This window comes from Hemitrygon akajei, chromosome 20, assembly GCF_048418815.1.
Source record: "Hemitrygon akajei chromosome 20, sHemAka1.3, whole genome shotgun sequence".
Lineage (NCBI taxonomy): Eukaryota > Metazoa > Chordata > Chondrichthyes > Myliobatiformes > Dasyatidae > Hemitrygon > Hemitrygon akajei.
In genome coordinates, this window is record NC_133143.1 from 59,181,023 (window position 1) to 59,208,747 (window position 27,725).

The window sequence follows — 27,725 nt, forward strand, 5'->3', positions numbered from 1 at the left end:
GGATTTGTTTACAGTACATAGACTTCAATAAAGCATCCCACAAGATCCTTCATGAAAGGCCACTCCCCACCCCTGCACTCCTTCTTTGCCACCTATCCCACACCCTTCCCACAGTCCTCCACCCTCACCATTCCTAACATCCTCTGCTCTCGCCAGACTTACGAACTCGCTCACCGCTTCACGCCCGAAAAATTAAGATACATGGAATCCATTGAGACATACATAAATAAATACACACACATTTCTTCTTCTTTGGCGGTAGTGATGGCAACCATGGCTGCATTTCTCCTGGCTCTCTTCTGCTGTCTTCTGGTTGTTCTTTCCATCTCCAGAATATGAACCCCATTCCTACACAGCTGTCGCCAAGTGTTACGGTCAGCAGCAACATCCTCCAGGTCCTCAGGTCTGATCTTGCACTTCCTTAAAGCATTCTTCATCTGATCCTTATAGTGCTTCTTCAGCCCTCCGGCTGAGCGTCGACCATGACGTAGCTGGCCGTATAACACTCTGTGGGGTAGCCAACATGGGGGCATCCTTATCACGTGCCCCAGACACTGCAGCTGACGCTGGGTGATCATGGCCTCAATACTTCTGCAGTTGGTCTTTACAAGTATTTCAGTGTGAGGCACCCGCTCACACCAGGTAATTCCCAGGATGCGCTGAAGGCAGCTTATGTGGAAGCGCTCCAAGGACTTGATGTGGGTTACCCAAGCTTCACAGCTATAAAGGAGGGTGGTGACACAGACTGCTTGGTATACAGCAGCCTTTGTGGAGAGACGAAGGCTCCTGTTCTGAAAGACTCTACGCCGAAGTCTCCGAAAGGCAGCTGATGCCTGTTTAATGCGGCTCTGGATGTCGCTGTCAATGCCGCTATCCTCAGAGAGAATGCTCCCCAGATATTTGAAAGATGGCCAGGGTACACGTGAAAAACACACACACACACACACACACACACAGTTTGTTTTCCATAAACTGCGCAACTAAATAAGAAAAAAAATTGTTAAGGATGTTCAGCAGGCTACACAACATCTATGGAGAGAGAAAAGAACTAAACATTTAATTGTATGATCTTCTGTAACAGATCATCAGCCTCAACTTTAAAGTTTGTTCCTTCTGCAGAGATGCTGCCAATTTGCTAAATATTTCCAGCATTTACTTTAATTTCAGATTTTTGCACCTGACATTGTTCGGCTTTTAATAACCATATGAACAATTAATAAGAACTCTTTAAAATTTCTGAAGAGATGGTGAAATGAAGGTTTTGTTGGATCCTGATGCTTTTGTGATCCAAAAGGTTCTTTGGAAGTCAAGAGCGAGGCATAAAATTTGTAGCTTACGATCACTTTGTTAAGCATTACAAGAACAAAGGGGGGCGTTCTTCTTGTAATAGGTAAGATTACTGAAAACATTAAATTCTGTTGATAATGTTAACCAATCAGACAGACAGATTCGAGTAATATGATACCTGCCACACAAACCAAGTAGCTTCCAGAAAAATAGAAGCAATTGTAACCACCAGAAAAATTGCTGATTGCATGTATATGGGTATTGGGTAACTATATTAAAATACCTACATACATAAGCATAAGAAAGTTAAGCCACAAGAAAAATAACAATTCCATAGACAATCCAACAGTATCTTCATTATTGTTTAACCTTTTTGCTCCACCTTATGCTGAAAACAATTAGAATCTAATGTGTCATAATGCAACGCTGAGTAGCTAGTTTTGATAAACTGGTTCAGTTGGATTTTCAGATTCTTGGAGAGCCTGATAACAGGAAAAAGAATGATAATGAGAGAAATCTATTGTAAAGTCACTTTGTCAGGAACCACTCACTTTCTCTATGATTAGTTGATTTGGTTTCCTATAAGGTTTCATAAAAATTAACAAGCTAGCTAGAAAAAATAATCAATTTAGCAGTGTCAACAGAAGTCAACAATGCCTCAACTAAAATCTAAAGAAACATCCAAAAGTATTCGTTTAATAATCTAATAATGTGATCAAAATTAACTATAATTAATTTTCATAATCATGTAATTATTCATGATTTAAAAAAATCTGTCAACTAAATCCACCTTCAATTTGAAGATAGAGTGTTCATAAGCGTATTTCACATACCTTAGTTTTCCCTACAAATTCATCACATGTAATAGGGTCTTCCTCAGGTAATTTACATAACTGCATGGTGCTCATATCTTGAAGTACTGCATCAATGCGAAATTCCATTAAATCATTTGCACGATTCAGTAAGAGTTCAAGTTCTTCTGCAGGATGTCAAGCACAAAATTGAAAACAAAAGTGGTTCTTATCAAAAGATTCTATAAATGTTGATTATAATAAAGCAAACATTATTAATACAGTGTATGCCTCAATTTATTGGTTCTCCAAATTGCCACTGATGCAAGTTAAGAGGCTGATTTTAATCCTTGGTGAGATGCTCTCAGACCTACTCCGAATCCCTGTGGCCAGAATCTGAAACACTTCCCTTGCGCTCAAGTACTTCATCTCCATTGTCATTAACATACACGGCTGTTGCTTTCTTATTTGGAAGAAAATCAGCAAGTGAGCTAGATTAACCACTTTCCTACTGATGTCTGTGATTGACTTGTTAGACAGCTCTGGTGAAATCCAGAGGGAGCATGAAAATAAAAACTCTAACTGATGTTCAGAATGAAAAGTTTATTATACATATATACGGAAGTATGAAGGAAAATAATTAAGAATTTAAAATATTTTATTTGCAGTTTACTAATACACATCATGTAAATGTAAAGAGCTAGCCAATAAGTACCCTATGTATGCTGGTTCTTTGATCACAATCTAATTCATTAACCAACTTATCCTAATTTTTAGATATAGTTGAAGTTATAAAGTTATGGAACAACTATTCCACAATTATCATCGAACATATTGAGTTTTCCAGAATTGGTAAGGGTTTTATTATTCAAACATGAAAAACATCTGTCATAACTGGGAATTTCCATCTGGGTACAGTAGTTGCTGCTGTTAAATTACCTGGCCAGCAGCCAGATTTCTGGAATACGACACCTACCATGGCAGCTAAGCAGGGGAAATTCAAGTAAGTTAATGACCACTTTAAGAAGACCCCCATCTAGTTCACTAATGTCATTCATGGAAGGAAATTTAGCATCCTTATTTAAACTGGAGTACACCTGACTTCATGCCCATTAATATGGTTGACTCTTAATTGCCTTCTAGGTTCAGGAGTAATTAAAGATTTCAGCATTGCCACTGATACCCACATTCAGGAATAAACAAATAAAGATAATGTGAGTACATTATCATTTTTTAAATATTTTAATCCGGATGTTTCACTGTAGGTTTGGAGAGGCCTGTACTAAGTAACTGAATATTTCCTCTTTCAATATTTTTATTAATGTATACAAGAATATATAACAAATACAGAGTATATATATAAAAAAATTTACTAACAGAATACAGACAATAGGAAAATTGAACTGTATAGGACTGAGTAACATACGTGTATATAGTACTCCGGTAATGATTACTAATACTGCAAATTTATAAAGGGTATACATTAGGAATTTTATATATATAAAAAATCTAGCCCCTACCAAGAAAGCCAATGGGTAAGAACAAGGAAAAAAATATTTTTTTTTTTAAAAGTGTCGCTAAGTTGTTAACAAAGAATAACATAATAACATCTACTTAGAAAAAGAAACCTTTCACAAGTTAGAGTAGTAGTTCATAAAAGGACCCCATGTCATATAAAAGTGCTGTACTGAATTAGAAATAGAACACCGAATCTTCTCCAAACTAAGATGAGTCATAATGTCTTCTAACCACTGCATATGAGTAGGAGAGACTGCTTCTTTCCATTTAGGCAAAATCCGTCTTCTCACCATAAGTGAGATAAAAGCTAGAACATACAAGTCTGAGGGAGTTAAAGTTATATCTTGAGTTCCGAGAATACCAAAGAGAGCAGTAAGAGGATTACGTTCAAAGTTAGTGTTAAAAAGTTGAGAAAAAGTAGAAAATACATCTTTCCAAAATTTTTCTAAGCTGGGACATTATCAAAACATATGAATTAATGAAGCATTGGCTGAATTACATTTGTCACAAGTTGGAGAAATATCAGAATAAAAACGGGATAATTTCTCTTCAGACAAATAGGCTCTATGTACCACTTGAAATTGTACCAAAGAATGGCGAGTGCAAAAAGATGACTTATTCACTAATTTCAAAATGGCATTCCAATCTTCATCAGAGATTTGCATATTCAGATCATGCTCCCAAGCTTGCCTAATATTATGTAAAGAAAGCTGCTTAAGCATAAGCAGTTTATTATATATATTAGAGATTGATTCATCAAAAAAAAGGTTTCAAATTTAAAAGATCATCTAAGAGATTCTTATCTGAACTTGAAGGAAAGGTAGCCAATTGAGCCGGCAGAAAATCTCTAATTTGAAGGTAACCATAAAAATGAGTTTGGGGTAAATCAAATTTGATGGACAACTGCTCAAATGACGCTAAGTTCCCATCAACAAATAAATCCAAAAATTGTCGAATACCCAATCTATTCCATTCTATAAAAACTTTTATCAGTAGTAGAGGGTAGAAAAAAATAATTACAAAGAATGGGACTAGAAAGGGAAAAATGAGACAAACCAAAAACCTTCCTAAATTGCAACTAGATTCTCAAAGTATGTTTAAGAACTGGGTTATCAGTAATTTTACCGAAGGGTAAAGGAAGAGAAGATCCAAGAAGAGAAATAATTGAGGCATTTTTAACCGATTGAGCTTCTAGTAAAGTCCATGGTGGACAGTCGTCCCTCTTGATATAATATGACCAGAATGTGATATTCCTTATATTAGTTGTCCAGTAATAGAATCTGAACTTAGGTAAAGCTAGACCACCATCTTTATTTTTCCTTTGAAGAAAGACTTTGTTCATCTGGGGTTGTTTATTATTCCACATGTAAGAAGAGAGAATTGAGTTCAAAGAGTCTTAAAAAACTCTTCGGAATAAAAATAGGCAATGCTTGGAAAAGATATAAGAATTTACGTAATACATTCATTTTAATAGAATTAATACAGCCTAACAAAGATAAAGAGGAGACCATTTACTAAATAGCTTTTTAAGGTAACTCAGTAGTAGAACAAAATTAGCTTTATATAAATGTTTAAACTTTTTAGTAATAGTTATTCCAAGATAAGTAAACTGATTAGTCATAATTTTAAACAGAAAATTGGGGTTTATTGGTATCAGGTTGTTTAAAGGAAATAATTCGCTTTTATATAAATTCAACTTATAACCTGAGAATCGACTAAACTGAGAGAATAAAGAAAGAGTGGAAGCTAAGGAGTCATTCACATTGGAAATAAAAAGTAAAATATCATCTGCATATAAAGAAATCTTATGAATAGTATTACCTCGGGTGATACCTGTAATATCCTTGGAATCACGGAGTGCTATAGCTAGAGGTTCTAGAGCCAAAGCAAACAACAGAGGACTAAGGGGCAAACACGAGGAAATCTGCAGATGCTGGAAATTCAAACAACAACACACACAAAATGCTGGTGGAACACAGCAGGCCAGGCAGCATCGATAGGGAGAAGTACTGTCAACGTTTCGGGCCGAGACCCTTTGTCAGGACACATCTAAGACTAAGGGGACAGCCTTGTCTAGTACCTTGATATAGGTTAAATGGTTTAGAGAGTTGAGAATTAGTAAGGACCTGAGCTGTAGGTGAGAGATATAATAGTTTAACCCAACGAATAAAATTAGGTCCAAATTTAAATTTTTCTAAAGTCTTGAATAGATCATTCCATTCCACTCTATCGAAGGCTTTCTCTGCATCTAAAGATAATATACATTCTGAAACCTTGTTAGAGGGGGAATACATCACATTTAATAAACGCCAAATGTTAAAATATGAATAGCGGTTTTTAATAAATCCAGTCTGATCCTCTCGTATAATGAACGGTAAAATATTTTCAAGCCTTCGGGCTAAAATTTTAGACAGAATTTTAGTATCTACATTAAGTAAGGAGATTGGTCTATAGGAGGAACAGTCAGCAGAATTTTTATCTTTCTTCAAAATAAGCGAAATAGTTGCTTGATAAAAGGATTGCGGAAGTTTACCTAATTTAAAAGATTCAGAAAAAACAGCAGATAATTGAGGTACAAGTAGTTTACAAAAGGTTTTATAAAATTCACAAGGAAAACCGTCTGGTCCTGGAGTTTTAGCAGAGTGAAGAGCCGCAATAGCTTCGGCAATTTCGGCACATGAAATGGGTTAATCAAGTTGGGACAAGGTAGGATCAGAAAGTACTGGAATATCAATTTTACTAAAGAAGCTGTGCATTTCTGTGTCAGAATATTTCAAGATTTGAGATACAAGTTTACTTATCATGCGTATATCAAACCCATACACAGAAATGCATCATTTGTGTTAACAACCAACATACCTGGGGCAGGCCATAAGTGTCATTACACATTCCAGTGCCAACATAGCATGCCCATAATGCTCGGCAGAACACACAGAACATAACAAGCAACAAAACAATAGCAGATAAGGCCTGTTCCTCCCTCCATCCATGCATATAGGCAGTCCTCCAACCCCAGGGTAGGATGTCTTCTTCAGCTTCCAGCAGACTAGGATTCAGACCTTCAACGACGCCAGTGGACTCATAGAGATTCACAGATTTGGGGCTCCAGCCAATGGGCCTTGACCTTCAGATTTCGGATTTGTCCCTCTAGCCTCGATCTTTGGCATCAACCCAGGACCTGCTGATCACCAAACAGGAGGCCTCAAACTGCATTCTCACCAATTCATGAACCCAGGGGATCATCGGACTGCATTCCTCCTGTCGGCACAGAATTTCAACTCTGGAAATAGTCGACAACTTGCTGACCCTGGGGGCCACCAGCCTTTGTCAATGCTGGTCTGCCAGCCCAACATGCAGATGGACATCACCAGCCCAGTTCACAGACATCCAAAGTCTGCATTACTGGCCTTCAAACAAGGAGCAGAAACTTATAATCCAGCCTATCCTCCAATTCCCCCACATCCTTGTCCCCAAACCAAAACCAGACACCTAGCTCTCCACTTTGTACCCAAAATGTCACAATGATCCTAAGAAAAGCACTATAAAACCAAATAAAACTGGGTCACAACCTAAACAGAGGCTCCAGCTGGGCTCCACCTTGCCTATTTTGGAAGTGATGCCCATTAAATGGTAAATTTGCGATAAGAAAATGAAGGAGCAATACACATGAACTACAATTAACCCATTTTCCACAGTTTACTTCTAAACTGTGCATCATGAACTTGGAAGTTTGAGAAAACAATTTTGCAAATTGATTGACAAAGAACATATTTTTTGGATCACATTCCATTTAAATTGCACAATCTATCAAGCTGATATCTTTCGAAGTTCCTCAGAACACGTCTTAAGGTGTTATCTAATTTCATTTTCCAACTACACTTCTGACTTTAATAAGCTAAATCCCTTATTTGAGCAAGCTGAACAAAAAGTCAAGATTTCCCAGATGATAAACAAAATATTCTTCACAATTTTTAAATGAAAAATAATCTCTTCAAGGAGTTGAATCTAAAATGAAAATTAAACCTAATGTATTTTCTTGATCCAATTGTACTTCCTGACAATCTTTGGCACAGGCTCACTTTCAGAACAATCAGCAGAAGAAAGGAAGTTCTAATGTTGCCATGAGACATTCTGCTAAGCAACTACAGTTTGTCTGTGAAAGGAATTTCCGATGGATGTTGAGAGGAACTGGTGGACATCGTGAAGAGAAACTGACCAATTAAGTTACAGGAGATGATGATTGCTCTGAGGACTGTCATAAAATAATTAACCTGCCTTTTATCAAATAATTGTAAATTCCATTGCGCAAATAGATTTGGGAACTCAGTCATGCTTCTATCTGCTAATCCCATACATACTATATAAACTTACCTAAAGCTTCAGAAACTCTGCTCAGGAATTTATCAACATTCAGAGAAGTCCAATTGAAAGAGGTCAAGCCAGGCTGCAATGCATTATCCACTTTGATTAAATGAGGACCCATCAGTCGCTCAAAAAAACTTTGAATTTTTGATCTTATTCTTCTGTTTTCTGACAAGATCATCTAAATAAATGCAAAAGAACAACATGATTTGTCTCGCAAATTACAAATAATGTGAACATTTACAATTTAATAATACAAGCAAAACACAAATTCAATCTACAAAGCAAGATATTTTTGACTGAAGTCTAGCTTCACCTATCACCTTCTAGCTAGTCCTCCTTCCCCTCTCCCCCCCCCCCCCCCAACTTTTTATTCTGGGGTCTTCCCCCTTCCCCTCCTGTCCTGAAGAAGGGGCTCGGCCTAAAACACTGACTGTTTATTCACTTCCAAAGATGCTGCCTGACCTGCTGAGTTCCTCCAGCATTATGTACGGTGCTCTGGATTTCCAGCATCTGCTGAATCGCTTGTGTTTCTCAAGTTATTTATGTTTAATTTCCCTTAGAAGAACCACTAACCTTATACGTCCTCTTTTCCGCAACATTCTAAAGTTATACTTGATAGATTCTATGATCGTAAATGAAAAGTGTAAATAATAATTAATTTTATTCTCCTTCTTTCTGCCTTTATTCAGAATATCTAGATTCTATTCTTCCTAGATTTACCAAGTTTGGTGGTATGATGTTGAATGAAAATTCTAAAACAAAGAAATCTTCCTCCTGCTTATACCAGGATAATTGACAATCTAGAAATCTTCTGGGGAAGCTCCTAATTATGTAAATGAGTATGATGCTGTAGCAATTAAATGCACAATGTTGGTGTGATAAGAGCACTACTGAGTCCCTGGGACATTCTGAGATCTAAATATTAGGAAGCTAAGAAAACCCAGTACAACAGCTAAACAGTAAACTATAAGGTATACAGGAAACATGGCAACACATGCAAGCAATTAGAATAAAAAATGTCTGGTGGAATTAAGAGGTAAGGCAGCATTTGTGGGAAGAGGTATTTAATTAGCAACACACAAAATGCTGGAGGAACTTAACAAGTCAGGCAGCATCTAGGGAAATGAATAAACAGTCAAATGTTTCAGGCCGAGAGCATTCTTCACAACCGGAAGGGAAGGGGGAAGACTCCAGAATAAAAATGGGAAGGGAGGGAAAGGAGGACAGCTGGAAGGTGACAGATGAAGCTAGGTGGGTAAGAAAGGTAAAGTCTGGAGAGGAAGGATTCTGATAGGAGAGGAGCATGGACCATAGGAGAAAGGGAAGGAGGAGGGGCAACGTGAGGAGGTGATAGGCAAGCAAGAAGGTTAAGAGGGCAGAGAATGGATTAGAAGAAGGAGGGAGGGAGAGTGTAACATTTTTTTGTCTGGAAGGAGAAATCGATATTCATGCCATCAGGTTGGTGGAATATAAAGTGTTGCTCCTCCACCCCAAGGGCGGCCTCATCTTGTCACAAGAGGAGGCCATGGACCAACATGTTGGAATGGGAATCGTTATTAAAGTGTTTGGTTACTGAGAAGTTCCATTTGAGGAAAATGGGGCAGAGATTCTCAACAAAGCAGTCCCCCAGTTTATGACAGGTCTCTCCAATGTAGAGGAGGCCACATCAGGAGCACCGGACGCCATGGATGACTCCAGCAGATTTGCAGGTGAAGCGTTGCCTCACCTGGAAGGACCGTCTGCGGCCCTGGATGGAGGTGAGAGAGGAGATGAATGTGCAGGTGTAGCACTTTGGGCGCTTGCAGGGATAAGTGAGAGATTAGTGGGGAGGAATGAATGGACAGGGGGAATCATGGAGGGAGCATCCCTGCAGAAAGTGGAGGGTGTGGAGGAGGCAAAGGTATGCTTGGTGGTAGGGTCCCTTTGGAGATGTCAGAAGTTGCAGAGGATGATGTGTTGGATGTGGAGGCTCATGGAGTGGTAGGGAAGGACAAGAGAAACTCTATCACTGTTAGGGTGGCAGGAAGATGGGGTGAGAGCAGATCCAGGAAATGAAAGAGATGCGAGAGTGGGGGCAGTGTCTATGGTGGAGGAAGGAAAACCCCATCCTTTGAAGGAGCAGGACATCTCTGATGTCCAGGAAAGGAAAGCCACATCCTGAGAAGAGATGCGAAGGAGACAAAAGAACTACGAAAAGGGACTAGCATTTCAGGTCAATAACACTGACTGTGCTTTCCCCACAAATGTTCCCTGGCCCTCTATATCTAAATATCTGCAGTATTATATTTTTGCATGTACAGACATGCTTAATTCAAACATATGAAGGAAGATCGAGGGTAGGTCCTTCTAACCTATTTTTCCATTTAACAATCTGATACAGACTGTAATTTCCCTCCTCCCCTTATTCACTCTGAAGCAGTAGAAGCTACAGTCCTTCTTTCGTGCTTACAATGCTTCCCTTTTTTTAAAAATCTGAAGCACATAACCAACCAGGGAGTGGATCTGCAGTTTGGGATCCACTGTCTGTTAATTTAGGATAAAGAAATCCTAAATTAAATCTTCACACAGAGAGTGGTGGGAGTGTGGAACGAGCTGCCAGATGAAGTGTTAAATGCGGGTTCACTTTTAACATTTAAGAAAAACTTGGACAGGTACATGGATGAGAGGTGGATGGAGGGATATGGTCCAGGTGCAGGTCAGTGGGACTAGGCAGAAAAATAGTTTGGCACAGCCAAGAAGGGCCAAAAGGCCTGTTTCTGTGCTGTTATGCTCTATGGTCCTATGGCAGAAAAGGTAGTTCTTCATGTGCAGTGCACCCCGTATGTATCTAACTACCCACAGAAAATAGATTTAACAGAGTAAATGCTGAGGATAACCATTTCTTTACTACACTTCATTACTGTGACTTGGTAGTGTAGCAGCTACTGTAAAGCTTTGCAGGGCCCACGATTGAGGTTCAATTCTTGCTTGCTGCCTGTAAGGAGTTTGTACTTTCTCCCTATAGAAGTGTGAGTTTCCTCTGAGTGCTCCGGTTTCCTCCCACATTCCAAAGACATTAGGGTTAGTAAGTTGTCGGCATGCTGTGCTAATGCTGGAACAAGGAAACACTTGTAGACAACTTCGACTGAATTGGTCATTGAGTCAAACAACACATTTCACTGTATGTTTCAATGTATATGACAAATAATAAAACTAATCTTTATCTTTCAAAACATTACCTGGAGTCTGTTATAGTTCTTTTTAAGCACATCTTGTTTCTGCTGAAATACTTGGGCAAAAGGGGGAATTTCAAGGCCCATCTTGGCCATACATTCTGTTTCACGTATTAAAATTAGGATTTGAGGATCAAAGTTCACAAACAGTTCCCCTGTCTCCGGGGCTTTCACCAACAATGATGCCTGCAAACCCACCTTTGCTACTTCAATCTAAGGAAAGAAATCAAATAAAAGTAATTAATTAAAGAAGAGGCCATTTTGCTCATTGGGAGAATTCAACATTCACTCTATCACAGCACAGCCTTCAAAATATAATTGTCAGTGTTTTAGATCTGGAACCAAATTTATTTAGATATATTTCCTTTTTGAGCCAATGGTTACATTGAATCATCAGGCAAAGAGTTTATTTCTTTTCACTGTGAAAGTAGCTTTTTCATGTTGAGCTACCATAACAATTACAAATTTTCCACAATAGTGCAGTGAGATTATCCAATGAATGCCTGAACCTTAAAGGCTAGCAGTCCCAATTTATAGCAAACATTAATCAAAGAAGTTAGGACTACAACTGTATCACTGAAATACTCAGTGAGTCAAGCAGCATCTGCAGAAACAGAAACAGAGTTAACTTTTCAGATCAAAGATTTTGCTTGATATGCTGAGTGTTTCCAGCACATTTTGTCTTTATTTCAGACTTCCAACATCCCCATTTTTAAAAATTTTCATTTATGAATACCACTGAGTTCTATAACTCACACAAGGCATGGTACTCAGCAATGTGCAAATGTACGGATTTAAAACAGCATATTCTCCGCATCGCTCGGAAAGACATCAGTATTCCTTTCAAAGAATAGATGTGGTTCTTTTGTTGTTCTGTAGCATTCATTACCTGCCTCAGCCAGCCTCGATGATACAGCACCTCAAACTCCAGCAAAACTTTTGCCACTTTGTTATAGTTGCGAACAATGCGCTTGGCATCTGCTGTCTGCAGGATGCTTGGCTGTTGTTGAAAAAGTTCCATTGGCTTGTGAATCTTGTGGAAAAGCTGTCGGGCCCACAGAATCCTGCCTGCTATTGGTGGCATGTCTCGTGCAATAGGGGGATCATTTTTTTGTCTGGTGTATAACTTAGACACCATCTCAATGTCATGTCCATATTTTTGAAGAACCTTCTGGTATTTTTCATCCATAGCAAGATCTGATATTTCAAGTCTAGACAAAAGGCATAAAACAAAATCAACCAGTAAAATGATATTCATGTTCCCTAACTTGAATAAGTCCACACCATCTACAAACCTTCCTTCCCTGGTTATTATCATACCCATGTGAAACTTCTGGGCCCCCAAAAACCCCCAAGGTCTTGACAGCTGATCCAAGAAGAGAAAACATTCTAGAATATGTAACTAAGCCTCAGATAGCAGGAACACCCCACGGTCCTCTGACATCCTTATGCAGCACTCAAGTGCAGCAGTTGGAACAAGACTTTACCCAGTGCCAGCAATCAGTGATTGGGGTTCAATTCCTGTCGCTATCTGTAAGTTTGTACGTTCTCCCTATCACTACATGGGTTTCCTCCAGGTGCTCCAGTTTCCTCCAAAAACATAATGGTTAGTTAGAGGTATAGAAGCATAAAAATCTACAGCATATTCCAAGCCCTTCAGCACACAATGTGTGCCAACCATGTAACCTACTCTAGAAACTGCCTAGAATTTCCCTACCACATAGCCCTCTATTTTTCTAAGCTCCATGTACCCAAAAGTCTCTCAAAAGACCCTATTGTATCCGCCTCTACCACCTTCGCTGGCAGTGCATTCCAAGCACCCACCGCTCTCTGCGTGAAAAACTTACCTCTGACATCCCCCTTGTACCTACTTCCAAGCACCTTAAAACTATGCCTCTCGTGTTAGCTATTTCAGCCCCGGGAAAAAGCCTCTGGTTATCCACACGATCAATGCCCCTCATCATCTTATACAGCTCTATCAGGTCACCTCTCATCTTCCGTTGCTCCAAGGAGAAAAGGCCAAGTTCACTCAACCTAAGTTGAGTAAGGCATGCTCTTCAATCCAGGCAACATCCTTGTAAATCTCTACACACTCTCTATAGTATCCACATCCTTCCTGTAATGAGGTGACCAGAACTGAACACAGTACTCCAAGTGGGATCTAACTAAGCCCTTATATAGCTGTAACTTTACCTCACAACTCTTAAACTCAATACCATGGTTGCTAACTGCCAACACACCATACGCCTTCTTAATCACACAGTCAACCTAGCAACAGCTTTGAGTGTCCTATGGACGTGGACCCAAGATCTTGCTGATCCTCCGCACTACCAAGAGTCTTACCATTAATATTACATTTGGTCTTCAAATTTTACCTACTGAAATGGACCACTTCACACATAACTGGGTTGAACTCCATCCGCCACTTCTTAGCCTAGTTCTGCATCCTATAGATGTCAAGCTGTAATCTCTGACAACCCTCCAGACGATCCACAACACCCCCAGTTTTGGTGTCATCAGCAAATTTACTAACCCACCCTTCTACTTACTCATCCAGGTCATTTATAAAAATCACAAAGAGGAGGGATCCCAGAACAGATCCCTGCAGAACACCACTCATTGCTGTCCTCCATGCAGAATACAAACTGTGCACAATCACCCTTTGCCTTCTGTGGACAAGCCAGTTCAGGATCCACAAAGCAAGGTCACCTTGGATCCCATGTCTCATTACTTGCCAAGGTCCTTTTCACTGGTGAATACTGAAGCAAAGTATTCATTAGGTACCTCCTCTACCTCCTCCGGCTCCATGCACATGTTTCCCCTCTCACTCTTTTGGTCCTATTCTCACACGGCTCATCTCCTCTTGCTCTTCACATACTTGTAAAATGCCTTGGGGTTTTCTTTAATCTTGCTCACCAAGGACTTCTCATGGCCCCTTCTAGCTCTCCTAATTTCATTCATGAGCTGCCTTCTGGCGCCCTTATAATTTTCTAGAGCTCTAAAAGTACTTAAGTTTCTTAAAGCTTTCATAAGCTTTTCTTTTCTTCTTAACTAGATTTTCTACATCCATTATACACCATGGTTCTTTTACCCTACCATCTTTTTCCTGCCTCAATGGAACATAGCTATGCTGAGTGCCATGCAAGTTTTCCCTGAACATTTGCCACACTTCTGCCATGCATTTCTCTGTGAACATTTGCTCCCAATTTATGTTCCCAAGTTCCTGCCTAAAAGCATCATATTTCCCCCTACCCCAATTAAATGTTTCCCCACATTGTCTGCTCCTATCCCTCTCCAGGAGATAGAGTTGTGATCGCTACCTCCAGAATGGTCCCCCACTGAGAGATCTGACACCTGACCAGGTTCATTTCCCAATACCAGATCAAGTACAGCCTCTCCTCTAATTAGCTTATCTACATACTGCGTCAGGAAACCTTCCTGAACACACCTAACAAACTCCACCCCCTCTGAAGTGGATTTAGGATTAGTAAATTGTGGGCATGCTAGTTTGGAGCTGGAAGCATGGCTGACTCCAGCACTTCCTCAGAATGTGTTGGTTGTTGGTACAAATGGTGCATTCCACTGTATGTTTTGACGTGCATGTCACAAATAAAGTTAATCTTTCAAATCGTTATGGTACCAAAGTCTTATTTATTTAGAGACACAACTTGGTATCAGGCCTTTCTGGCTCAATGAGTCCAGCCACCCAATTACACCCATGTGACCAATAACTTACTAATATCCCATACATCTTTGGAATGCGGGAGGAAACTCACACGGCCACAGGGACCCCATGATCTGTCTCAGAAGCCGACGCCAGGCTGTCTTTCAGCCCTGGTAAGGCTCTGAAAATTTGTGCCAACCAACTGGCGGGTGTATTCGAGGACATTTTCCACCTCTCATTGCCACGGTCAGAAGTTCCCATCTGCTTCAAAAGGGCAACAATTATACCAGTGCACAAGAGTAGTGTGAGCTGCCTTAATGACTATAATCCAGCAGCACTCACATCAGCGGTGATGAAACACTTCGAGAAGTTGGTCATGGCCAAAATAAACTCCTACCTCAGCAAGGACCTGGACCCACTGCAATTTGCCTATCGCCACAATAGGTCTATGGCAGATGCAATCTTAATGGTTCATCACACAGTCTTAGATCACCCGGACAATGAAAACACCTACGTCCAGGATCCTGGTCGTTGATTGCAGCTCAGCATTTAACACCATCGTTCCTACAGTCCTGATCGATAAGCTATGGAACCTGAGCCTCCATACCTCCCTCTGCAATTAGATCTTCAACTTCCTAACTGGGAAATCACAATCTGTGCAGATTGGTATTAAAAACACCTCACTGACAATCAACACTGGTGCACCTCAGGCATGTGTACTTAGCCCACTGCTCTGCTCTCTCTAGACTCGTGACTGTGTGGCTAGGTATAGCTTAAATGCCATCTATAAATTCACTGATGATACAACCATTGTTGGCAGAATCTCAGATGGAGATGAGAGGGCATACAGGAGGGAGATATACCAACTACCGATAGTTGAGTGGTTGTGCAGCAACAACCTTGCACTCACTGTCAGTAAACCAAAGAGTTGACTGTGAACTTCAGAAAGGGTAAGAGAAGGGAACATAAGCCAACCCTCACAGAGGGATCAGATGTGAAGGTGAGCAATTTCAAGCTCCTGGGTGTCAATATCTCTGAGGATCTAACCAGCTCCTAACATATCGATGACGCTATAAAGAAGGCAAGACAGCAGCTAGTTTTCATTCAGAGTTTGAGGAGATTTGGTTTGTCACCTAAGACACTCAAAAACTTCTACAGATGTACTGCGGAGAGCATTCTGACAGGCTGCATCACTGTCTGGTTTGGGGTGGGCGGCGGGGGGGGGAGGTACTACTGCACAAGACCAGAAGAACCTACAGGAAGTTGTAAAGTTAGTTAGCTCCAGCTTGAGTACTAGCCTCTGTAGTATCCAAGAGATCCTCAAGGAGTGGTGTCTCAGAAAGGCGGTGTCCATCATTTAGGACCCCCATCACCTGGGGCTTGCCCTTTTCTCATTGTTACCATCAGGAAGATGACACAGAAGCCTGAAGGCACACACTCCGCATTCAGGAACAGTTTCTTCCCATAAGACTTTAAGACATAGGAGCAGAATTAGGCCATTCAGCCAATCGAGTCTGCTCCGCCATTCCATCATGGCTGATCCTGGATCCCACTCAACCCCATACACCAGCCTTCTCGCCATATTCTTTGATGCCCTGACCAAACTATCAACATCCACCTTAAATACACCCATAGACTTGACATCCACCGCAGTCTGTGGCAGAGCATTCCACAGATTCACTACTCTCCGGCTAAAAAAAAAATTCCTTCTTACCACTGTTCTAAAAGATCATCCCTCAGTTTTGAGGCTGTGCCCTCTAGTTCTGGATAGCCCGCCATAGGAAACATCCTCTCCACATCCAACCTATCTAGTCCTTCTGTCATTTGATTCCTAAATGGACTTTGTACTCATGAACACCACCTCACTTTTACTATTTGTCCTTGCACTATTTTTAATTTAACTATTTTATATATATAGTATAAATGATTAATTAATTTATTGTTTCAATATTATCATATATTGCATTGTACTACCACCACTGTTAACAAATTTCATGGCATATGCCGATGATATTAAACCTGATTCTAATTCTGATTTTAGTGTTCTATTTTTTCAATGTTCTAGATAGGGGAAAGTAATCAAATTCCTTGTTGCAAATACACAGGAATGAATGTGTTTTGTGCTTTTCAAAAATATTTTTGCTTTAATTTTTTCGAAGGCTCAGGGAATATTCCTAATACAATGTGCTCGAGCCATCCTTCTCATAAACGCTCCCCTCCAGGTGCAGAAATATAAAATTCACTTTCTTACAATGGTCGAGATGCAAGTTAGGCATAATAGTTCTCCAAATAGTATTAATAAAACTCAAAGCTATATTTTGGGTCATGCATGGCATCCTTTTCAGACCAAAATAGAAGGCAAACTGGTATTTTCTTAACCAAGATGGCATGAAACAAGTCAACCTTTAAAACAAATTATATTACCTTTCAAACTTCTTCAGTAGCATCAGAGCTTGTTCTGTGCCCTTAATTTTTTCAACTGTGCTTTCTATAAATACCTTGAGCTGGCTCTGTGCAAGGAGAACATTTGAATTCAAATTGCAATAATGGATGCAGAAAATTTGAAAACCAAACTTTTACTTTAGTCGTAAGACAATATACAATGCATTTAATCAATCACAATAAGGTACTTCTACTACATAGATCAGTTACCCTAGCAGAAACCCCATAATTAGATAATTCCAGATCGAGAGCAGCACTATTCAGTCAATCCTCTGCATTGTTCAGATAGACTCCTTATGGAATCCACAGGGATCATACAAGAGTCCATTGATTTCCAAGCTTTCAGAATGGAAAATAAAACAACTGAAGATCTGTCATATTAATGTGCTTGACCCAGTGAAATCAAAAAAATAGCTATCAGGAGAAATATACAAAGATACTTTTGCTTGACTAGTTTAGATGTTTTAAGTGTGTTTATATGCACATGCACACATTTGTGCTTTTTTAATCTTCTGAAAGTTATTTTAAATCATTTTAACTTTTTTTTCCAGCAGATATCCTTAGTGAATTTCTAGATACTGCAATTTCATGATCAAGAATTCTATAAAACAAATGTCAAAGATATTCATAAATATTCCATTAAAACTGCTACTACCCGATACATGAATATTACTGAATGTTTAAAAAATGTAATGCTCCATAAAGTGTATTACTCTAGAGAGTGCTTCAGATTGTAACAGTGCAGTTATACATTTCAAACCTCAAGATTAATTTCAAATCAAATGACAAATGATATTTACTAAGCTTAGAAAAGAAAATACAAAATTCTGGAAGATCATTCTGAGAAGCTTCTGTCGTACCTGATAAATGTTGGAAGAAATTATGCAAATATCTTCAAATTTATTTTTTAGATAACTATATATAGCCAGGCATTCTACAAAGCAGTTGGTTATTTCTTCCCTCACAGCACCTTTGATACTTACATGCACATCATCAGTCTGCTTACAAAAATCATCATAATCTTGATCAAAATCAGCTTTCCTCTGATCTAGGAAGTTATACTGCTTTTTCTTCAAAACCATAACAATGCTCTGAGAAAACAACACTCATTACTGGATTGGTCATGTTTGCAAAGTCAATAAATTCTCCAATATCTAATTTTTATATCCGGATTCTGTAACTTCCCTGTTTTTTCATTCAGACTTAAGCCTCAATCAGTTATATTTTTCACAAGCTCCTCTCTTTTGAGACAACAAAAGATACTTACCATTCATTCCCACCAGCTAACTATAGATCCACATAAAGGAGTCTGCTTCACAATTTTAACATATTCTCACAAGTTACAAAATGCTAAAATCTTTAAAGATACACAAAACATTAAAACTGTGCTCTCTCCATTTCAACAAATAAACAGGTGCATAAAGATTAAAGTACAAAAAGGAATTCTAGAAATCTTTCTGATCCTTTTAGAAAGTCAAATTATATATTTTATCCTCTTCTAGGATGCTGTCTGGTTTAGAGGGCATGTGCTATCACAAGAGGCTGGATAAAGTTGGGTTGTTTTGTCTGGAGCTGACAGAGGTTTACAAGGTTATGAGAGGCATCAGCGTACATCTGTTTCCCAGGGTTGAAATGCCTAATACCACGGGGTATGCATAGAAGGTAGGTTCAAGGGGGATGTAAGGGGTATGTATTTTTTTTTTATACAGAGTATCATGGATGCCTGGAATGCACTATCTGGTACATTACAGGCCGTTAAGAGATGTTTGGATAAGCACAGGAAGATGGCGGGATATGGACATGGTGTAGGTAGGAGAGATCAGTGTTTGGGTGGTTTAGATTTGCTTTTTAGCTAGTTCGGCACAACACTGTGAGCCAAATGGCCTTTTCCTGTGCTGTAATCTTCTATGTTCTATAACATAGCAACGCATTATTCATTGGTTTGAAAGAATCAACCAGATTTGATTCCTTGTAACACTGGCCCTCAGATGGGTGGTTATCAACCTTCCAATCCTGGGAAAATTCTTATCAACTTTGACAAAATAAAACTTTACCCCCAACTCCCCAAACCACAGTAATGAACTAGAGGCACTGCACCTTTCACTGCAATTTGAGAATGAAAATAATTGATTAGTTATCACAGCAAAAAAATTGACTGTAAGCATTTCTTTACACTAAACAAAGCTTCAAGAAAGTACCTGAAATTGTTGGGACAGAGCTTCCACTCCTTCAATCTTAGAATCCTGGAGAGCAGAGTATGCAGATATGGTCCTGAATATGCCAATAATTTTATTCAGGCGCCTTTGAAATGTATCAAATTTGCCAAAGATGTACATTTCACTGAAATCGAACTGTCGTTCTGCTGGGCTTTGTTCAAGTTTTTGTTTTATTTTATGAAAACAGCGCTGATATTCCTGCAAAATATGAAACACACCATCTTGAAAGGCAGAAACTTAGATACCTGTCAGCATGCTTGGAAATCATTCTGTACCTGGCAATCTGTGACACAAGTAAAATCCAAATATCTGGGCTATACAGTGCTTAAATAGAAGTCTCTACTTAGAAAATATTGCTTTTGTACTCAATTCATGGATGTCTAGCTCTTCTTTCACTATGAATTTGACCTTGTTAATGCCAATATTTTACTTTCATAAATACAGCACACACTAGACAATACTCATGGTATTAAACACTATGGTAATACATTTTTTATTTTAATAGGAATGGAATTACTGTTTTGAAATACGTCTGAAAGCTACCAAGTTTAAAACTTTCAACTCACACTCTGAGTATGTTGCCTTGCTGGGATTAAGGAGTCACCCTTACTGCTGTACTTTTAATTCAACATATGAAGCTTTGACTACTTCCGTTGAAGAAAGCAAAGATAAGCAATGGATGTATCATAATAACATGAACTTAAAAAGGGAAATCCTTGCTTAAACTTAAATTGAAAAGGTGAAGGAGTCAAGAATGGTAACAATATTTAAGAAGCATCTGGAGTGGTATTTGAACTTGCAGGGCCTAGTGGGAAATGGAATTAATGCAGGTAGGTGGGATTAGGACAAACAGGCATGATAGTCAGCATATAATGCTTTCATCTGAAGTAATCTCATTGAATTCATGGATATAAATGAAAGTAGAGAAGGTTAATACAGGGGATTTAATAGCCTCAGAATTAGACCATAGCTCCAGCTGTTTGGATCCTGCACGATACCAAACCAGTTTCAACAATGACAATCAACACAGGTTAGTCCCATTTACTGTGTGAAACATACTGCTCTCCATGCCAGTCAGCACACCAGTTTGTGCGAGGCTAACACCCACTGAAAGTAAGCACAGTTAGGCATACTTAAATAGCAATTGGCATGCAATGCTTCAGAATAATTGATGTGAACACGTAAAATTAATTTATAAAATATACCTACATAAACACATCAGGTATTAATATACAAGACAGATTAAAATATTTAAATGATTCATAAACATTGGCAAGGACTTGAGAGGCCCCACTGAAAAAGAGGAATCAAAACTGCAGCAAAAATGTTAATGCAGCAACTTAAAAAGAACATTTATTAAGATAAAGTCTGCAATTTAAGAGCACAATGAGATGTTCTCATGCCATTAGCTGGAAGAGTGCAGCTCCAACAATGCTATTGAGGGCAAAATAAAAACTGCCGCCTGACTGGCATTCCCACCACCAACCAAATCAACATGATTATTGCACCATCTACAATACACTCATGCCATAGTTCTTCAAGTAGGCTTCTTCATTAGCATCATACAAGCCTGCAGAACCACCTGCCTAGAAAGACACTGTCACCAAACTTAAGTGACATGCTATGCACACCTAGTGACAAAAGTCCCATGCTCAAAAAGCAAATTTGTTTTTTAAAAAAAAAGCTCTTGTGTGAAAACTTACATTGATCCAATAATATAAAAAAGAGATTTTAAAAGATTCAGCTGTATTAGGATAGTGTTGTTACCTGGTTTAAGTGAATTGCAGACTTCAGTTTTTTAACTACCACTTCCTGTGGTTGATCCCAAATTGTAACAGTGCCATTATTTGTTATGTATGTTTTGCAGGCAGTTATCATCTGATTGGTCACCTGAAAATTAACAACAAAAATATCTTAACTCTAGAAGAAAAACTTGCATTTTCTTCCAGTTTTCATTTTCTTAATGTAATGTACAAAATGCAAATTAATAGAAAACAAAAATATGTAATGTGCCCACTGGAGAATATGTGATCAGTATTGGCTTATTTCTGCATTTTCATTTGGCAGAATCTTAATTCAAGATTTAAGATTGCTTAGTATCATTCATCAGTACACAAGTATAAAGGAGAACAAAATGATTGTTACTCCAGATCTGACGCAGTATAAAAACACACTAAGCACAAGGAACACAATACAAATGCAATTAATATAAATACATAAGATTAGTTTATATACGGTACATAGACTGATTGTATGTACAGAAGTTGACTCCAACAGGAAATGATAAGTCATTGTGGTGGATTAATAATAGACTAAAAACAGACTAGATTATAATTTTAATACAATACCTTTACAAATAAAGAGGTAATCTTTTCTGAAGTATTGTAGTAGCGGGAGATACTATGAATCATTCTAATTGCATTGATCAAGCCTGGAATCGCTTCCACCATGGAAACCTACATTAAAGTTTAAAATACATGTCACTTTAAGTCCTGAAAAGAGTGCAATAACAATTTTCTCAACTGGTAAGATTATCATCATTTGAAAATACATGTCACGCATATCAGAATCCTCTCATTTTCTTAATATTAGCTCAAAACTTCCTCATGAAATGAATTCTATAATCTTTTTTAAATCCAAAAGAGATTTAAAATCCAAAAGGGTTCACTCAAAGGGCAGTGTGTGCATGTGGAACAAGCTGTCGGTGGAAGTGGTGGATGCAAATTCAATAGCAATATTCAGAAGTTCAGATAAGCACATTGATGGGAGGGCTTTGATCCAGATACAGGAAATGGGACCAGTTAGAATAACAGTTCAGCAAAGACTGGATGGGCTGAAGAGCCTGTTGCGGTGCTATGGTGCTCTATGACTCAAAAAGTATTGTGCAAGTCAGCCTGTTAAATTTTGTAACTCCAAACCATTAAACTAATTCAAATGACAACACAGGAGTCCAAAATGTGCATCCATCTTTGTTTTTACTTTTAGTGACATACGCGCACGTCACGTAGTAGCGTCATGATGTATGCAATTCATGCATTTTTACATATAACCACAATGAATTATATAAACAACAAAGAATGTTTAATCAAGCAATTTATTTACAAGATTATTCAAACACTCCTGAAATATTAAATACACAACAAACCAGGAAATCATCTGGGATCTTAAGAAATACACCACAAGTTCTAACTCTTCAGAGGTTCGTGCTTAGCTCATCCTGTCCTGATAATTGGCTTAAAACAAATGAGATTTCAAGTTTGTAAATCATTTTTAAGAACTTGCCCACTAATTGCCTATTAACTTTCCCAATGAGAATTAGGACTATAACATATACACGAAGCACTAGTTGAGTATTATAACTGTTAATGTAATGTCAATCAATATCCATGCGACAGAACAGAAAGAGTGCACAGTGGATCTTGGCTAATTGGACTATCAGTTAATTGTGGCAGCTGTTTATCTGGGACAACTCTTAAAGAACAAAAACTAATTGAGAAAATAGCCAGTCGTTTATTTGGGACAGGAGGCTGTTGCCGAACAATTTCTAACTAGCATTAGTTGTGTGTACTTGTGTTACCTCTAGAAGCTATACCACGTTCAGAGTGAACGTTTTTTAAATAGCATCTGTTGCATGTATTTCTGTTCAAAAAGCAGTTACTTTTGTCACTGATCGTCGGTGTGAAATAAGCAGTCAAACAAATTAGAACACACACAAAATGCTGGAGGAACTCAGCAGGTCAGACAACATCTAAAGAAACAGTCGACATTTTGAGCAGAGACCCTTCAGAACTGAAATGGAAGGGGAAAGACGTCAGAATAAAAAGTTAGGTGAGGAGAAGGCAGCTAGCTAGAAGCTCATAGGTGAAGCATCTAACATTACAGTGGTACAGTTGCATTAAAAGTGCACAGATATACAAATATTAGGAGCCAGAAAGAATTTTTTAAAAGTTAGTACTGGATGGGGTCAGTGGTGCTGTGAGGATTACATTCCTGGACTTCTCTAGTGCCTTTAACACCATCCAGCCCAAGATCTTAAGGCACAAACTAACGGAGATGGGAGTAGACTCTCACATGGTGGATTGGATAGTGGACTACTTGACAGATAGACCTCAGTATGTGCGGTTGGGAGGCTGTAGGTCTGACACAGTGGTCAGCAGCACAGGAGCGCCGCAGGGGACCGTGCTCTCTCCGGTCCTGTTCACCCTGTACACATCAGACTTCCAATATAACTCGGAGTCCTGCCATGTGCAGAAGTTCGCTGATGACACGGCCATAGTGGGGTGTGTCAGGAATGGACAGGAGGAAGAGTATAGGAAACTGATACAGGACTTTGTGATATGGTGCAACTCAAACTACCTGTGTCTCAATATCACCAAGACCAAGGAGATGGTGGTGGACTTTAGGAGATCTAGGCCTCATATGGAGCCAGTGATCATTAATGGAGAATGTGTGGAGCAGGTTAAGACCTACAAGTATCTGGGAGTACAGTTAGACGAGAAGCTAGACTGGACTGCCAACACAGATGCCTTGTGCAGGAAGGCACAGAGTCGACTGGACTGCCAACACAGATGCCTTGTGCAGGAAGGCACAGAGTCGACTGTACTTCCTTAGAAGGTTGGCGTCATTCAATGTTTGTAGTGAGATGCTGAAGATGTTCTATAGGTCAGTTGTGGAGAGCGCCCTCTTCCTTGTGGTGGCGTGTTGGGGAGGCAGCATTAAGAAGTGGGACGCCTCACGTCTTAATAAGCTGGTAAGGAAGGCGGGCTCTGTCGTGGGCAAAGTACTGGAGAGTATAACATCGGTAGCAGAGCGAAGGGCACTGAGTAGGCTACGGTCAATTATAGAAAACCCTGAACATCCTCTACATAGCACCATCCAGAGACAGAGAAGCAGTTTCAGCGACAGGTTGCTATCGATGCAATGCTCCTCAGACAGGATGAAGAGATCAATACTCCCCAATGCCATTCGGCTTTACAATTCAACCGCCAGGAGTAAGATAGGTTAAAGTGCCGGGGTTAGGACTCAATGTATTTAAGTAAACTACTTAAGAACTTTTTAAAAGCTATTATTAATGCTTTTTGAGAGGGTGATTTTAGATGCATATCATATTTTTACTGAGTTAAGTATTGTATGTAATTAGTTTTGCTACAATAAGTGTATGGGACATTGGAAAAAATGTTGAATTTCCCCATGGGGATGAATAAAGTATCTATCTATCTATCTAAAGCAAAACACCCTATAGCATATATGTCAAACTCAAGGCCCGCGGGCCAAATCCGGCCCGCGGTGGAATTATCTTTGGCCCGTGAGATAATATCTAATTACTATTAAAGCTGGCCCCAGTAATCGAAGCGCCTATGGCATATGATATAGCTAATGCTGAGTTTATTCAGGTACCAGGTTTTCAGGGTTTTTAGTGTTTATTCGGCAGTCTTCTTCATAAGAAACGGAATTTGTAAAGTGAAACACTTTGTAGTTATAGCAGAGACTGAGACACATGAGAGCAGGCTGAAAAAACGGAGGCAACGAAAGCTGCGTTCGCACGTGTCCGACTGATCCGGCCCGCATGAAGCTGCATTTTGCTCAATCCGGCCCGTGACCTAAAATGAGTTTGACACCCCTGCTCTATAGTTTAATTCCTCAGTAATTACTACATGTACACCCTACATAATTACTTTCAGTCAAGTTACTAAAAGGAAGGTAAAAATCAACAGAACACTGAGAGAATATAACGTTTTGTTTTAAAAGAGCTGCGAGAAAGTAACATGAGAGGACCCATATAAAGGAGGAAAACAGCAAAAGAGAAAATGGATGCAGTCTGCCCGCATATTTTGCATAGTTTGAAAGATAACAAGGCACCAGTTACTTGATCAAACAAATGATTAAGACTTCATAAAACCAAGAAACCTTGTTATCAACAAAGTGCCAATTACTTGATTGAACACCTGAAATTAAAACATTTAGCATAAAGCAACTAAAGGTTTGAATTTAAGCATGGAGACTATGTAAAAATTTCTTAGCTTCTTCAGGCTTCGTAAACCAAGAAACCTTATTATCAGAAGTAGTAACTTTGAGTTTATACAGATCTCTGAGAGAAAGGCGACAGCCAAGCTTAAAAAGGTCAGACATGACCTCTTTAAAAGCCTGTTTAGCTCTTAAAACTTCCGGTGGATAAGCTTGCACAATCCGAAACTGTTGATCACGAAATTGTAATATGCGTTTCTTCCTTGATTCACGAAGGATCTGTTCTTTAATCTGATAGTCATAAAAGCGAATGATAATAGAGCGAGGTTTGGCAGGATCCCAATTAGGCGGGGTAACTCAGTGAACGCACTCAAATTTTGGTAGTTCCGATAATATAACAGGGAATAAATCTTTCAGCATTTGAGCACAAAAATCGATAGGTTGATTACCCTCCAGTTTTTCAGGAAGCCCAAGAATTCTGATATTGCACCTTCAATTCCTGGTCTCCAAATCTGTCAGTTTCTTCAGTAACACGTCGTATTTTTTAAGTTGTTCCTTAGAAATTTTCTTGAAACCTTCGATATCCTTCTGCAACACCGGCAGAGATTCTTTGTGTAGCTTAATACGAATTTCATGGTCATTCACAGTCTGCTGTGTACTTCCAAGTTTCCGATTAAGCGTTTCAAACTTGGATTCCAAGTCATCCAGTTTATCCAATTTTTCGAGTCTCTCTGACATTTGTTGAGACATTTCAGCCAAAGTCTCTAAAGTAACCTCTTTTCTAGAGTGTTTTCTACTTATGGTACTCTCACCGAGATAGGTTTAAACAGCAAAGTAAGCGAATAATTTCGGAGCACGTAGCTACTGCAACCTACTCCATTACAGCCACCGGAAGTCCCGACAAACTGCTACCCTGACGTTCTCTCGTAAAATGTCTTGATTCAATTCTGAATTCATTTTTCCCTCAGCGATTGCAACCTGTCCAAGCCCTGAGGCAGCAAAGCAGCCCCAAACAAAGATGCTCCTTCTACCATGCTTCACAGTTGGGATGAGGTTTTGGTGTGCAGTGCCCTTTTTCCTCCAAACATAGCAATGTGTATTTCTGCCAAAAAGTTCAACTTCCGTCTCATCTGTCCACAGAAAGTTGTGCCAGAGTGTTGTAGAAAGTTGTGCCAGGTGTTATTTTTTTTGTGAACTTAAGATGTGCAGCAATGTACTTTTTTTAAGAGAGCAGTGGTTTCCTTCGCGAACACCATTTTTTTCAGTGCTTTTCTTAAAGTGGACACATGGACAGAGACTTCAGCAAGTTCAAGAGATTTCTGCAGGTCTTTTGCTGTACCCTTGGGTTCTTTATCACCTCCTTCAGCTTTGCATGTTCTGCTCTTGGCGTGATCTTTGCAGGATGCCCACTCCTAGGGAGAGTAGCAACAGTACTGAATTTCCTCCATTTGCAGACCTCTTACTGTGGACTGATGAACACTCAGGTCCTTAGAAATGCTTTTGTGGCCTTTTCCAGCTTCATGTATCTCTACAATTCTTCTTCTAAGGTTCTCTGAAAGTTGTTTAGATCAAGGTATGGTGCGCATAAATAGATCTTTCTTAAGAAGAGCAGTTTCTGTCAGTGACCTGACTTTGTGTGTCCTTTTATGAAGCAGGGCATCTCTACAACCCACACCTCCAACCTCATCTCATTGATCAGGGCACCTGACTCCAAGTAGCTTTTGTATAAGGCAATACCCCAGAGGTTTGCATACTTTTTCCAACAAATACATGCAATATTGGATCATTTTCCTCAATAAATAAGTGAAGTAGTATAATGTTTTTGTGTTAATGTATTTAATTGGGTTCTCTTTCTCTAGTTTTAGGACTTGCATGAAGGTCTGATCACATTTTAGGTCATATGAATGCAGAAATAGAAAAAATTCTACAGGGTTCACACACTTTCTAGCACCACTGCAGGTTGACTCATTACAGAGCCTAATGGCCAGGGGTAAAAATGACTTCATATAGCACTCTTTGGAGCAGCACAGCTGTCTTAGTCTATTACTAAATGTGCTCCTCTGTTCAGCCAAGGTGGCATGAAGAAGGTAGAGAAACATTGTCCAGAATTGCCAAGATTTTCCATAGGGTCATTTGTTCTACCACAGCCTCCAGTGTGTCCAGTTTGACTCCTAAACAGAAGCAGTCTTTCTAATCAGTTTATTGAGCCTGTTGTCATCACCTGTGTTGATCCCATTGCCCCAGCACACCACCGCACAGAAGATTG

The 27,725-nt window shown here is 39.2% G+C and overlaps 1 protein-coding gene across 1 annotated transcript in view; it reads right to left on the bottom strand.

Moving 5' to 3' along the window:
* dnah5 (dynein, axonemal, heavy chain 5) overlaps nt 1-27,725 on the bottom strand; it is a 223,958-nt gene that overhangs the window by 147,136 nt on the left and 49,097 nt on the right. Inside the window, exons 9-17 of the mRNA XM_073024384.1 lie at nt 21,844-21,951; nt 21,263-21,385; nt 19,478-19,693; nt 18,263-18,370; nt 17,262-17,347; nt 12,063-12,384; nt 11,180-11,386; nt 7,968-8,139; nt 2,121-2,266 (exon numbers count right to left, since the gene is read on the bottom strand). Coding sequence (XP_072880485.1) covers nt 2,121-2,266; nt 7,968-8,139; nt 11,180-11,386; nt 12,063-12,384; nt 17,262-17,347; nt 18,263-18,370; nt 19,478-19,693; nt 21,263-21,385; nt 21,844-21,951 — 1,488 coding nt within the window. The remainder of the gene's footprint in view (nt 1-2,120; nt 2,267-7,967; nt 8,140-11,179; nt 11,387-12,062; nt 12,385-17,261; nt 17,348-18,262; nt 18,371-19,477; nt 19,694-21,262; nt 21,386-21,843; nt 21,952-27,725) is intronic.